At 47.2% G+C, this 12,500-nt stretch overlaps 1 protein-coding gene across 1 annotated transcript in view; it reads right to left on the bottom strand.

Moving 5' to 3' along the window:
* Positions 1-12,500, bottom strand: part of LOC306919149 (uncharacterized protein) — a gene marked incomplete at both ends in the record, with an annotated part of 35,211 nt that overhangs the window by 18,011 nt on the left and 4,700 nt on the right. Inside the window, 3 exons of the mRNA XM_079531979.1 lie at positions 7-92; positions 5,052-5,195; positions 6,174-6,330. Of these exons, the coding sequence (XP_079388105.1) occupies positions 7-92; positions 5,052-5,195; positions 6,174-6,330 (387 nt within the window). The remainder of the gene's footprint in view (positions 1-6; positions 93-5,051; positions 5,196-6,173; positions 6,331-12,500) is intronic.

Raw genomic sequence — 12,500 nt, 5'->3', positions numbered from 1 at the left:
CCAGACCGTTTGCTGCCGCTGTGCTGATCTGTGATGAAATGTTCACTGTTCTTATTGATGGCGTAGTTGGTGAGATGCATGCAGGCTTTGTCCTGAGAGAGAGAGAGAGAGAGAGAGAGAGAGAGAGAGAGAGAGAGAGAGAGAGAGAGAGAGAGAGAGAGAGAGAGAGAGAGAGAGAGAGAGAGCAGGCACACTTTAGCGTCACGAAGATGCCAAAAGCCGGCAGGCGTCTCCTGGTTCAGACAGCTGGTGGATGGAAATGAAGCTCCACCCTGCAGGGTGGAGCTTAATTTCCATCCACCAGCTGTCTAAAAACCCGTAAGAGACGCTTGCCGCTCGCGGCTTTTTGCCGCACATGGAGTCCCAAGTGTGCTTTACACCCATCCATCCATCCATCCATCTTCAACCGCTTATCCGTAGTCGGGTCGCGGGGGCAACAGCTCCACCAGAGAGCTCCAGACTTCCCTCTCCAGAGCAACATTAGTGACTTCCTCCTGGGGGATTCCGAGACGTTCCAAGGCCAGTGAGTCGATGTGTTTCCTCCAACTGGTCCTTGGTCTGCCCCGGGGTCTCCTCCCAGTGGGACGTGCGTCGAGGACCTCCCTAGGGAGACGCCCGAGAGGCATCCTAACCAGATGCCCGAACCACCTCAGCTGGCTCCTTTCCAGGCGAAGGAGCAGCGGTTCTACTCCGAGTCTCTCTCGTGTGACTGAACTTCTCACCCTATCTCTAAGGGAGAAGAACTTCTCACCCTATCTCTAAGGGAGATGAACTTCTCACCCTATCTCTAAGGGAGATGCCAGCCAGCCGTCGAAGAAAACTCATTTTGCGACCTTAAGGTGGCCTTACACTAGCCGATTTTTTTCAATCTGAAATCTGATAGCACCACACACTACAGGATAATCGGAGCGGGGCAGAGCAAATATCAAACATTCTTGATGTTGATCGGGCCGATCCCGATCGCGCTTTGAGCGGCCCCGAGCAGATCGATTGAGTCGGGCACCCCCCGAGCGTCAAAAAATGCCCGATTATCGGCTAGTGTAAGGCCACCTTTATTCTTTCGGTCATGACCCTGTCATGCTTTACACCCAGTGTAGATGTTCTGTGTGTCTCAGTATTACAGTGTAGATGTGCTGTGTGTCTCAGTATTACAGTGTAGATGTACTGTGTGTCTCAGTATTACAGTGTAGATGTTCTGTGTGTCTCAGTATTACAGTGTAGATGTTCTATGTGTCTCAGTATTACAGTGTAGATGTTCTGTGTGTCTCAGTATTACAGTGTAGATGTACTGTGTGTCTCAGTATTACAGTGTAGATGTTATGTGTGTCTCAGTATTACAGTGTAGATGTACTGTGTGTCTCAGTATTACAGTGTAGATGTTATGTGTGTCTCAGTATTACAGTGTAGATGTACTGTGTGTCTCAGTATTACAGTGTAGATGTTCTGTGTGTCTCAGTATTACAGTGTAGATGTACTGTGTGTCTCAGTATTACAGTGTAGATGTTCTGTGTGTCTCAGTATTACAGTGTAGATGTTCTGTGTGTCTCAGTATTACAGTGTAGATGTACTGTGTGTCTCAGTATTACAGTGTAGATGTTCTGTGTGTCTCAGTATTACAGTGTAGATGTTATGTGTGTCTCAGTATTACAGTGTAGATGTACTGTGTGTCTCAGTATTACAGTGTAGATGTTCTGTGTGTCTCAGTATTACAGTGTAGATGTACTGTGTGTCTCAGTATTACAGTGTAGATGTTCTGTGTGTCTCAGTATTACAGTGTAGATGTTCTGTGTGTCTCAGTATTACAGTGTAGATGTACTGTGTGTCTCAGTATTACAGTGTAGATGTTCTGTGTGTCTCAGTATTACAGTGTAGATGTACTGTTTGTCTCAGTATTACAGTGTAGATGTACTGTGTCTCAGTCTTACAGTGTAGATGTACTGTGTGTCTCAGTATTACAGTGTAGATGTACTGTGTGTCTCAGTATTACAGTGTAGATGTACTGTGTGTCTCAGTATTACAGTGTAGATGTACTGTGTGTCTCAGTATTACAGTGTATATGTACTGTGTGTCTCAGTATTACAGTGTAGATGTACTGTGTGTCTCAGTATTACAGTGTAGATGTACTGTGTGTCTCAGTATTACAGTGTAGATGTACTGTGTGTCTCAGTATTACAGTGTAGATGTACTGTGTGTCTCAGTATTACAGTGTAGATGTACTGTGTGTCTCAGTATTACAGTGTAAATGTACTGTGTGTCTCAGTATTACAGTGTAGATGTACTGTGTGTCTCAGTATTACAGTGTAGATGTACTGTGTGTCTCAGTATTACAGTGTAGATGTACTTTGTGTCTCAGTATTACAGTGTAGATGTACTGTGATTCTCAGTATTACAGTGTAGATGTACTGTGTGTCTCAGTATTACAGTGTAGATGTTCTGTGTGTCTCAGTATTACAGTGTAGATGTTATGTGTGTCTCAGTATTACAGTGTAGATGTTCTGTATGTCTCAGTATTACAGTGTAGATGTTCTGTGTGTCTCAGTATTACAGTGTAGATGTTCTGTGTGTCTCAGTATTACAGTGTAGATGTACTGTGTGTCTCAGTATTACAGTGTAGATGTTCTGTGTGTCTCAGTATTACAGTGTAGATGTACTGTGTGTCTCAGTATTACAGTGTAGATGTTATGTGTGTCTCAGTATTACAGTGTAGATGTACTGTGTGTCTCAGTATTACAGTGTAGATGTTCTGTGTGTCTCAGTATTACAGTGTAGATGTACTGTGTGTCTCAGTATTACAGTGTAGATGTTCTGTGTGTCTCAGTATTACAGTGTAGATGTTCTGTGTGTCTCAGTATTACAGTGTAGATGTTCTGTGTGTCTCAGTATTACAGTGTAGATGTACTGTGTGTCTCAGTATTACAGTGTAGATGTACTGTGTGTATCAGTATTACAGTGTGTACTGTGTGTCTCAGTATTACAGTGTGTACTGTGTGTCTCAGTATTACAGTGTAGATGTTCTGTGTGTCTCAGTATTACAGTGTAGATGTACTGTGTGTCTCAGTATTACAGTGTAGATGTTCTGTGTGTCTCAGTATTACAGTGTAGATGTTCTGTGTGTCTCAGTATTACAGTGTAGATGTACTGTGTGTCTCAGTATTACAGTGTAGATGTTCTGTGTGTCTCAGTATTACAGTGTAGATGTTATGTGTGTCTCAGTATTACAGTGTAGATGTACTGTGTGTCTCAGTATTACAGTGTAGATGTTCTGTGTGTCTCAGTATTACAGTGTAGATGTACTGTGTGTCTCAGTATTACAGTGTAGATGTTCTGTGTGTCTCAGTATTACAGTGTAGATGTTCTGTGTGTCTCAGTATTACAGTGTAGATGTACTGTGTGTCTCAGTATTACAGTGTAGATGTTCTGTGTGTCTCAGTATTACAGTGTAGATGTACTGTGTGTCTCAGTATTACAGTGTAGATGTACTGTGTCTCAGTCTTACAGTGTAGATGTACTGTGTGTCTCAGTATTACAGTGTAGATGTACTGTGTGTCTCAGTATTACAGTGTAGATGTACTGTGTGTCTCAGTATTACAGTGTAGATGTACTGTGTGTCTCAGTATTACAGTGTATATGTACTGTGTGTCTCAGTATTACAGTGTAGATGTACTGTGTGTCTCAGTATTACAGTGTAGATGTACTGTGTGTCTCAGTATTACAGTGTAGATGTACTGTGTGTCTCAGTATTACAGTGTAGATGTACTGTGTGTCTCAGTATTACAGTGTAGATGTACTGTGTGTCTCAGTATTACAGTGTAAATGTACTGTGTGTCTCAGTATTACAGTGTAGATGTACTGTGTGTCTCAGTATTACAGTGTAGATGTACTGTGTGTCTCAGTATTACAGTGTAGATGTACTTTGTGTCTCAGTATTACAGTGTAGATGTACTGTGATTCTCAGTATTACAGTGTAGATGTACTGTGTGTCTCAGTATTACAGTGTAGATGTTCTGTGTGTCTCAGTATTACAGTGTAGATGTTATGTGTGTCTCAGTATTACAGTGTAGATGTTCTGTATGTCTCAGTATTACAGTGTAGATGTTCTGTGTGTCTCAGTATTACAGTGTAGATGTTCTGTGTGTCTCAGTATTACAGTGTAGATGTACTGTGTGTCTCAGTATTACAGTGTAGATGTTCTGTGTGTCTCAGTATTACAGTGTAGATGTACTGTGTGTCTCAGTATTACAGTGTAGATGTTATGTGTGTCTCAGTATTACAGTGTAGATGTACTGTGTGTCTCAGTATTACAGTGTAGATGTTCTGTGTGTCTCAGTATTACAGTGTAGATGTACTGTGTGTCTCAGTATTACAGTGTAGATGTTCTGTGTGTCTCAGTATTACAGTGTAGATGTTCTGTGTGTCTCAGTATTACAGTGTAGATGTTCTGTGTGTCTCAGTATTACAGTGTAGATGTACTGTGTGTCTCAGTATTACAGTGTAGATGTACTGTGTGTATCAGTATTACAGTGTGTACTGTGTGTCTCAGTATTACAGTGTGTACTGTGTGTCTCAGTATTACAGTGTAGATGTACTATGTGTCTCAGTATTACAGTGTAGATGTACTGTGTGTCTCAGTATTACAGTGTAGATGTACTGTGTGTCTCAGTATTACAGTGTAGATGTACTGTGTGTCTCAGTATTACAGTGTAGATGTACTGTGTGTCTCAGTATTACAGTGTAGATGTACTGTGTGTCTCAGTATTACAGTGTAGATGTACTGTGTGTCTCAGTATTACAGTGTAGATGTACTGTGTGTCTCAGTATTACAGTGTAGATGTACTGTGTGTCTCAGTATTACAGTGTAGATGTACTGTGTGTCTCAGTGTCCCAGCAGGGGGACAGTAGCGGTGTGTGTGTGTGTGTGTGCGTGTGCAGTACCAGGTTGCCTCCAGCAGGGGGACAGTAGCGGTGTGTGTGTGTGTGTGTGTGTGTGTGTGTGTGTGTGTGTGTGTGTGTGTGTGTGTGTGTGTGTGTGTGTGTGTGTGTGCGTGCAGTACCAGGTTGCCTCCAGCAGGGGGGCAGTAGCGGTCGGTGCAGAAGCGAGCCAGACCCTCCTGGTAGAGGAAGACGTGCAGTGGGTCACACGAGGTCACCAGAACGTACATCCTGAGGTCAAACTTATAGCCGTCCATTATGAGAGGCTGGAGGGACAGACAGACAGACAGACAGACAGACAGACAGACAGACAGACAGACAGACATTAACATGGATCTCTATGGGTGACAGAAGGACAGCTTGCCCTGTCTCCTCTCTTAGTAACCGGAGGGACTTAGAGAAGGAATAATTTAGCCCTTGTGCCAAATTAACCCTCACCAAACCTTTCTTTGCTCAGTGAGGAGCCCCCACCGTGAGGACGTACTGTTGTATCCTATACTGGCTCACCTGCCAGTGAGGAGCCCCCACCGTGAGGACGTACTGTTGTATCCTATACTGACTCACCTGCCAGTGAGGAGCCCCCACCGGGAGGACATACTGTTGTATCCTATACTGACTCACCTGCCAGTGAGGAGCCCCCACCAGGAGGACATACTGTTGTATCCTATATTGACTCACCTGCCAGTGAGGAGCCCCCACCGGGAGGACATACTGTTGTATCCTATACTGACTCACCTGCCAGTGAGGAGCCCCCACCGGGAGGACGTACTGTTGTATCCTATACTGGCTCACCTGCCAGTGAGGAGCCCCCACCAGGAGGACATACTGTTGTATCCTATACTGACTCACCTGCCAGTGAGGAGCCCCCACCGGGAGGACATACTGTTGTATCCTATACTGACTCACCGGCCAGTGAGGAGCCCCCACCGGGAGGACATACTGTTGTATCCTATACTGACTCACCTGCCAGTGAGGAGCCCCCACCGTGAGGACGTACTGTTGTATCCTATACTGACTCACCTGCCAGTGAGGAGCCCCCACCGGGAGGACATACTGTTGTATCCTATACTGACTCACCTGCCAGTGAGGAGCCCCCACCGGGAGGACATACTGTCGTATCCTATACTGACTCACCTGCCAGTGAGGAGCCCCCACCGGGAGGACGTGAGGAGCCCCCACCGGGAGGACGTGAGGAACCCCCACCGGTGAGGACGTGAGGAGCCCCCACCGGGAGGACTGCATACCTTGGATATGTAAATCTGACAGGTGAGGTGTTCTCCGCGCGGGATGTCTTTGGGGGAGGCGGCCAGGAAGATGCCCCGCCCCTGACTGCCCGAGACCGGCTTACAGATCAACGTCCTGTTCCTCTTGGAGCCACAGAACGCCTGTAGGTCCCCGAAGCTGGTAGAGAGACATAGACACAGAGAGAGATACAGAGAGAGAGAGAGAGAGAGAGAGAGAGAGAGAGAGAGAGAGAGAGAGAGAGAGAGAGAGAGAGAGAGAGAGAGAGAGAGAGAGAGAGAGACACATAGAGACACATAGAGACACATAGAGAGAGAGACAGAGAGAGAGAGACACATAGAGACACAGAGAGAGAGAGAGACACATAGAGACACAGAGAGAGAGAGAGAGAGAGAGAGAGAGAGAGAGAGAGAGAGAGAGAGAGAGAGAGAGAGAGAGAGAGAGAGAGAGAGAGAGGCAAGAAGATTCTATATAATTAGAAAATCTGTCAAAATTAATATTCCAATTCGAATTTCGCTGAGAAAATTCAAATCAATTATTGAGCCAATTGCCCTGTATGGTAGTGAAGTGTGGGGTCCCTGTATGGTAGTGAAGTGTGGGGTCCCCTGTATGGTAGTGAAGTGTGGGGTCCCCTGTATGGTAGTGAAGTGTGGGGTCCCTGTATGGTAGTGAAGTGTGGGGTCCCCTGTATGGTAGTGAAGTGTGGGGTCCTGTATGGTAGTGAAGTGTGGGGTCCTGTATGGTAGTGAAGTGTGGGGGTCCCTGTATGGTAGTGAAGTGTGGGGTCCCTGTATGGTAGTGAAGTGTGGGGGTCCCTGTATGGTAGTGAAGTGTGGGGGTCCCTGTATGGTAGTGAAGTGTGGGGTCCCCTGTATGGTAGTGAAGTGTGGGGTCCCCTGTATGGTAGTGAAGTGTGGGGTCCCTGTATGGTAGTGAAGTGTGGGGTCCCCTGTATGGTAGTGAAGTGTGGGGTCCTGTATGGTAGTGAAGTGTGGGGTCCCCTGTATGGTAGTGAAGTGTGGGGGTCCCTGTATGGTAGTGAAGTGTGGGGTCCCCTGTATGGTAGTGAAGTGTGGGGGTCCCTGTATGGTAGTGAAGTGTGGGGTCCCTGTATGGTAGTGAAGTGTGGGGGTCCCTGTATGGTAGTGAAGTGTGGGGTCCCCTGTATGGTAGTGAAGTGTGGGGTCCCCTGTATGGTAGTGAAGTGTGGGGTCCCTGTATGGTAGTGTAGTGTGGGGTCCCCTGTATGGTAGTGAAGTGTGGGGTCCCCTGTATGGTAGTGAAGTGTGGGGTCCCCTGTATGGTAGTGAAGTGTGGGGTCCCCTGTATGGTAGTGAAGTGTGGGGTCCCCTGTATGGTAGTGAAGTGTGGGGTCCTGTATGGTAGTGAAGTGTGGGGTCCCTGTATGGTAGTGAAGTGTGGGGTCCCCTGTATGGTAGTGAAGTGTGGGGTCCCCTGTATGGTAGTGAAGTGTGGGGTCCCCTGTATGGTAGTGAAGTGTGGGGTCCCCTGTATGGTAGTGAAGTGTGGGGTCCCCTGTATGGTAGTGAAGTGTGGGGTCCTGTATGGTAGTGAAGTGTGGGGTCCCTGTATGGTAGTGAAGTGTGGGGTCCTGTATGGTAGTGAAGTGTGGGGTCCCTGTATGGTAGTGTAGTGTGGGGTCCCCTGTATGGTAGTGAAGTGTGGGGGTCCCTGTATGGTAGTGAAGTGTGGGGTCCCCTGTATGGTAGTGAAGTGTGGGGGTCCCTGTATGGTAGTGTAGTGTGGGGTCCCCTGTATGGTAGTGAAGTGTGGGGTCCCCTGTATGGTAGTGAAGTGTGGGGTCCCCTGTATGGTAGTGAAGTGTGGGGTCCTGTATGGTAGTGAAGTGTGGGGGTCCCTGTATGGTAGTGAAGTGTGGGGTCCCCTGTATGGTAGTGAAGTGTGGGGTCCTGTATGGTAGTGAAGTGTGGGGTCCCCTGTATGGTAGTGAAGTGTGGGGTCCTGTATGGTAGTGAAGTGTGGGGTCCCCTGTATGGTAGTGAAGTGTGGGGTCCCCTGTATGGTAGTGAAGTGTGGGGTCCCCTGTATGGTAGTGAAGTGTGGGGTCCCCTGTATGGTAGTGAAGTGTGGGGGTCCCTGTATGGTAGTGAAGTGTGGGGTCCCCTGTATGGTAGTGAAGTGTGGGGTCCTGTATGGTAGTGAAGTGTGGGGTCCCCTGTATGGTAGTGAAGTGTGGGGTCCCCTGTATGGTAGTGAAGTGTGGGGTCCCCTGTATGGTAGTGAAGTGTGGGGTCCCCTGTATGGTAGTGAAGTGTGGGGTCCCTGTATGGTAGTGAAGTGTGGGGTCCCTGTATGGTAGTGAAGTGTGGGGTCCTGTATGGTAGTGAAGTGTGGGGTCCCCTGTATGGTAGTGAAGTGTGGGGTCCTGTATGGTAGTGAAGTGTGGGGTCCCTGTATGGTAGTGAAGTGTGGGGTCCCCTGTATGGTAGTGAAGTGTGGGGTCCCCTGTATGGTAGTGAAGTGTGGGGTCCCCTGTATGGTAGTGAAGTGTGGGGTCCCCTGTATGGTAGTGAAGTGTGGGGTCCTGTATGGTAGTGAAGTGTGGGGTCCCCTGTATGGTAGTGAAGTGTGGGGTCCCCTGTATGGTAGTGAAGTGTGGGGTCCCCTGTATGGTAGTGAAGTGTGGGGTCCCTGTATGGTAGTGAAGTGTGGGGTCCCTGTATGGTAGTGAAGTGTGGGGTCCCTGTATGGTAGTGAAGTGTGGGGTCCTGTATGGTAGTGAAGTGTGGGGTCCCCTGTATGGTAGTGAAGTGTGGGGTCCTGTATGGTAGTGAAGTGTGGGGTCCCCTGTATGGTAGTGAAGTGTGGGGTCCCCTGTATGGTAGTGAAGTGTGGGGTCCCCTGTATGGTAGTGAAGTGTGGGGTCCCCTGTATGGTAGTGAAGTGTGGGGTCCTGTATGGTAGTGAAGTGTGGGGTCCCCTGTATGGTAGTGAAGTGTGGGGTCCCCTGTATGGTAGTGAAGTGTGGGGTCCCCTGTATGGTAGTGAAGTGTGGGGTCCCTGTATGGTAGTGAAGTGTGGGGTCCCTGTATGGTAGTGAAGTGTGGGGTCCCTGTATGGTAGTGAAGTGTGGGGTCCCCTGTATGGTAGTGAAGTGTGGGGTCCTGTATGGTAGTGAAGTGTGGGGTCCTGTATGGTAGTGAAGTGTGGGGTCCCCTGTATGGTAGTGAAGTGTGGGGTCCTGTATGGTAGTGAAGTGTGGGGTCCCCTGTATGGTAGTGAAGTGTGGGGTCCCTGTATGGTAGTGAAGTGTGGGGTCCCCTGTATGGTAGTGAAGTGTGGGGTCCTGTATGGTAGTGAAGTGTGGGGTCCCCTGTATGGTAGTGAAGTGTGGGGTCCCCTGTATGGTAGTGAAGTGTGGGGTCCCCTGTATGGTAGTGAAGTGTGGGGTCCCTGTATGGTAGTGAAGTGTGGGGTCCCCTGTATGGTAGTGAAGTGTGGGGTCCTGTATGGTAGTGAAGTGTGGGGTCCCCTGTATGGTAGTGAAGTGTGGGGGTCCCTGTATGGTAGTGTAGTGTGGGGTCCCCTGTATGGTAGTGAAGTGTGGGGTCCCCTGTATGGTAGTGAAGTGTGGGGTCCCCTGTATGGTAGTGAAGTGTGGGGTCCCCTGTATGGTAGTGAAGTGTGGGGTCCCCTGTATGGTAGTGAAGTGTGGGGTCCCTGTATGGTAGTGAAGTGTGGGGTCCCCTGTATGGTAGTGAAGTGTGGGGTCCTGTATGGTAGTGAAGTGTGGGGTCCCCTGTATGGTAGTGAAGTGTGGGGTCCCCTGGCAAATCAGGCATTTTCTAATTGGGACAAACATCCAATTGAGACTATTCACGCAGAACTTTGTAAATATATATTAAAAACTCAAAGAAAAACACAAATAATGCATGCAGAGCGGAACTTGGCCAATTCCCTCTCCTAATTAACACTTTGATTGCTACAGGATCTCCCCAGGCCTATTTTGATGTTGCTACCGTTTAACATTGCACAAAGGCCTTGTTCGGGGGCCCACAGCAAAATGTTTTCTTATAGCGAGAATCACACGCATACATCAAAAGAAAGCTGAACTTGTCCACTTCAATTTAAAAAATACATTTTGCCATGTTCCATTCTGGAGATATTGACCTTTTTGCAACACCTGCATTTGCCTGGAAGTGGTTATCTTGAACAGCGAGCAGAGTTATGGATGGTTTAAAGTCAGAGACATTGACAGGCAGATATAAAATTGAACCCAATAAATATCCTATACATCCTATACACCGAATGAAAGCCCTGAATGTGTACTTTTACGAGGAAAACAGTACACATTGATCCCATCTACAGTACAGCGGTGCAACTGTTCTCTACAGTTGCGCGGTGCAACTGTAGAGAACAGTTGCACCGCTCACTTCACGGGGGTGTGATTTTTATTATTACAGTAGAAGTTTACAGACCAAACTGTAAATAAAAGGTTTACATGACTTTCTGTCTCAGTCCGTATATAGCGAGCTGTAGTGAATAAGTACAGAACAGTTGCACCGCTCACTAAACAGGGGTGTGATTTTTATTATTACAGTAGAAGTTTACAGACCAAACTGTAAATAAAAGGTTTACATGACTTTCTGCCTCAGTCCGTATATAGCGAGCTGTATTGAATAAGCAGAGAACAGAATATGGGACAGAGTTGCACCACTCACTTCACATGGGTGTGATTTTTATTATTACTACAGTAGAAGTTTTTGAGTGGTGTAAACCACTCCTACAACTGGCTTTTGTGTGCAGAAAAAAATGAGCATGGTTGCTATGTTCAAAATAATTTCTGACGTAACGAAATCATACCCGGGTGAACTGGATGACCGTAGCAACCATGGTCATTTTTTCTGCACAAAAAAAGCCAGTTGTGAAATCACATCCGGGTGTGATTTCATTACGTCAGACATTACGTCAGACCACAGCTGATCATGCTATATAAAACCTTACACCACTCAGTTCACACGGGTGTGATTTTTTTCTTATGAAAGCAGAGAGTCTTCTGTTTCATACGGTATATAGTATTTATATGTCGCAATAGGCCTTATTTTGTGAATCTTGAGTTCGGGTCCATGTCTTCTCTGCAGTTATATCTGGTGGGCGCAATGTGCATCCAGTAACCAATTTATGACAAACTGTACATGGGATCAATGTTTACTCTTTTCCTCGTAAAAGTACACATTCAGGGCTTTCATTCGGTGTATAGCATATTTATTGTGTTTATTGTTATATCTGCCTGTCAATGTCTGACTATAAACCTTCATAACTCTGCTTTCTTTAGATGAGGATGATGATGATGATGATTGCCTCGCCTAATCTATCTCACTGCTTTCATTGTCTTGATCGCAGTAACATTGGGGGGGGGGGGGTCATGGGCACATTGGGCAGCAAAAGTCTTGATCCGTACGGCTATAAAAAGTCCCATTCCACCGTTCGGTTCAGAACTATAGTATAACGGTGAGACGCGTTGTCATCATCAGCTGATTTTGTTTTTCAAGCTAGTATAGGGGAACATGCCTGGGCATGCAGCTTGGGGGCGATGGAGAAAAAAAAAAGCTTCACCGGGAGTGTCCAGAGAGGTGCTAAGCCCGGCTGTGATGTCGACGACAAGGAAAAAATTACTTCCACAGATCACAACACCACGGTTTAGGACGCGGAAAAGTTCGTTATACATTACACCCGGGTCGATTACGTCCCCGACGCGTTCATTGCGGTCTTATCACTACAATTATAATGAATAAAAAAGCGTTACAATCACACGTCCGAGCGATCTCCGATTATGACGGCTCTGCATTGCGATACGTGATCCACCAACGGAACACTGTCTGTTGTCGTGGCGGCCCCTCGATACTGTGGTTAGTTCGTAGTATTGTAGGCTCGGGGATCGTTTGGTCGCTACAGTATCAAGAAGGAAACATGCATCTGTCTATGTGTGTTGCAGACGTTATGCAATGCCGATCCGGTGCATATGTGTTTAGGCAGCGTTCCGTTCATCATGTTTTTTTCGGAGAGACAGAGCCCCCATCTCGCAAGATCCTCCTCCTGGAGAAACAGGAGGGGAGGGGGGAATCGAGTATTATAGTGTTGGGTGAAATGTCCGAGGTGGGGGAAAGCCTGGTGAGGCGAGGTTAGGTGAAATTTGATTCTTTTCACACACCGACTAGATCATTGCATGGGCGCGTCCATTTTACACTGGCTTCTACACGTAAAGCGGCCCGCTCTCCTGTTTTCAGGAGGGGAGGGTTTTTTTTTTCTGATCACGTGAGCGGGACTAAGCAGCAATGACAGGGGGA

Source organism: Electrona antarctica (genome assembly GCF_951216825.1).
Source record: "Electrona antarctica genome assembly, contig: scaffold_39, whole genome shotgun sequence".
Lineage (NCBI taxonomy): Eukaryota > Metazoa > Chordata > Actinopteri > Myctophiformes > Myctophidae > Electrona > Electrona antarctica.
The sequence above is the reverse complement of the archived record's forward strand: the minus strand, read 5'-3'. Positions and strand labels throughout refer to the sequence as shown.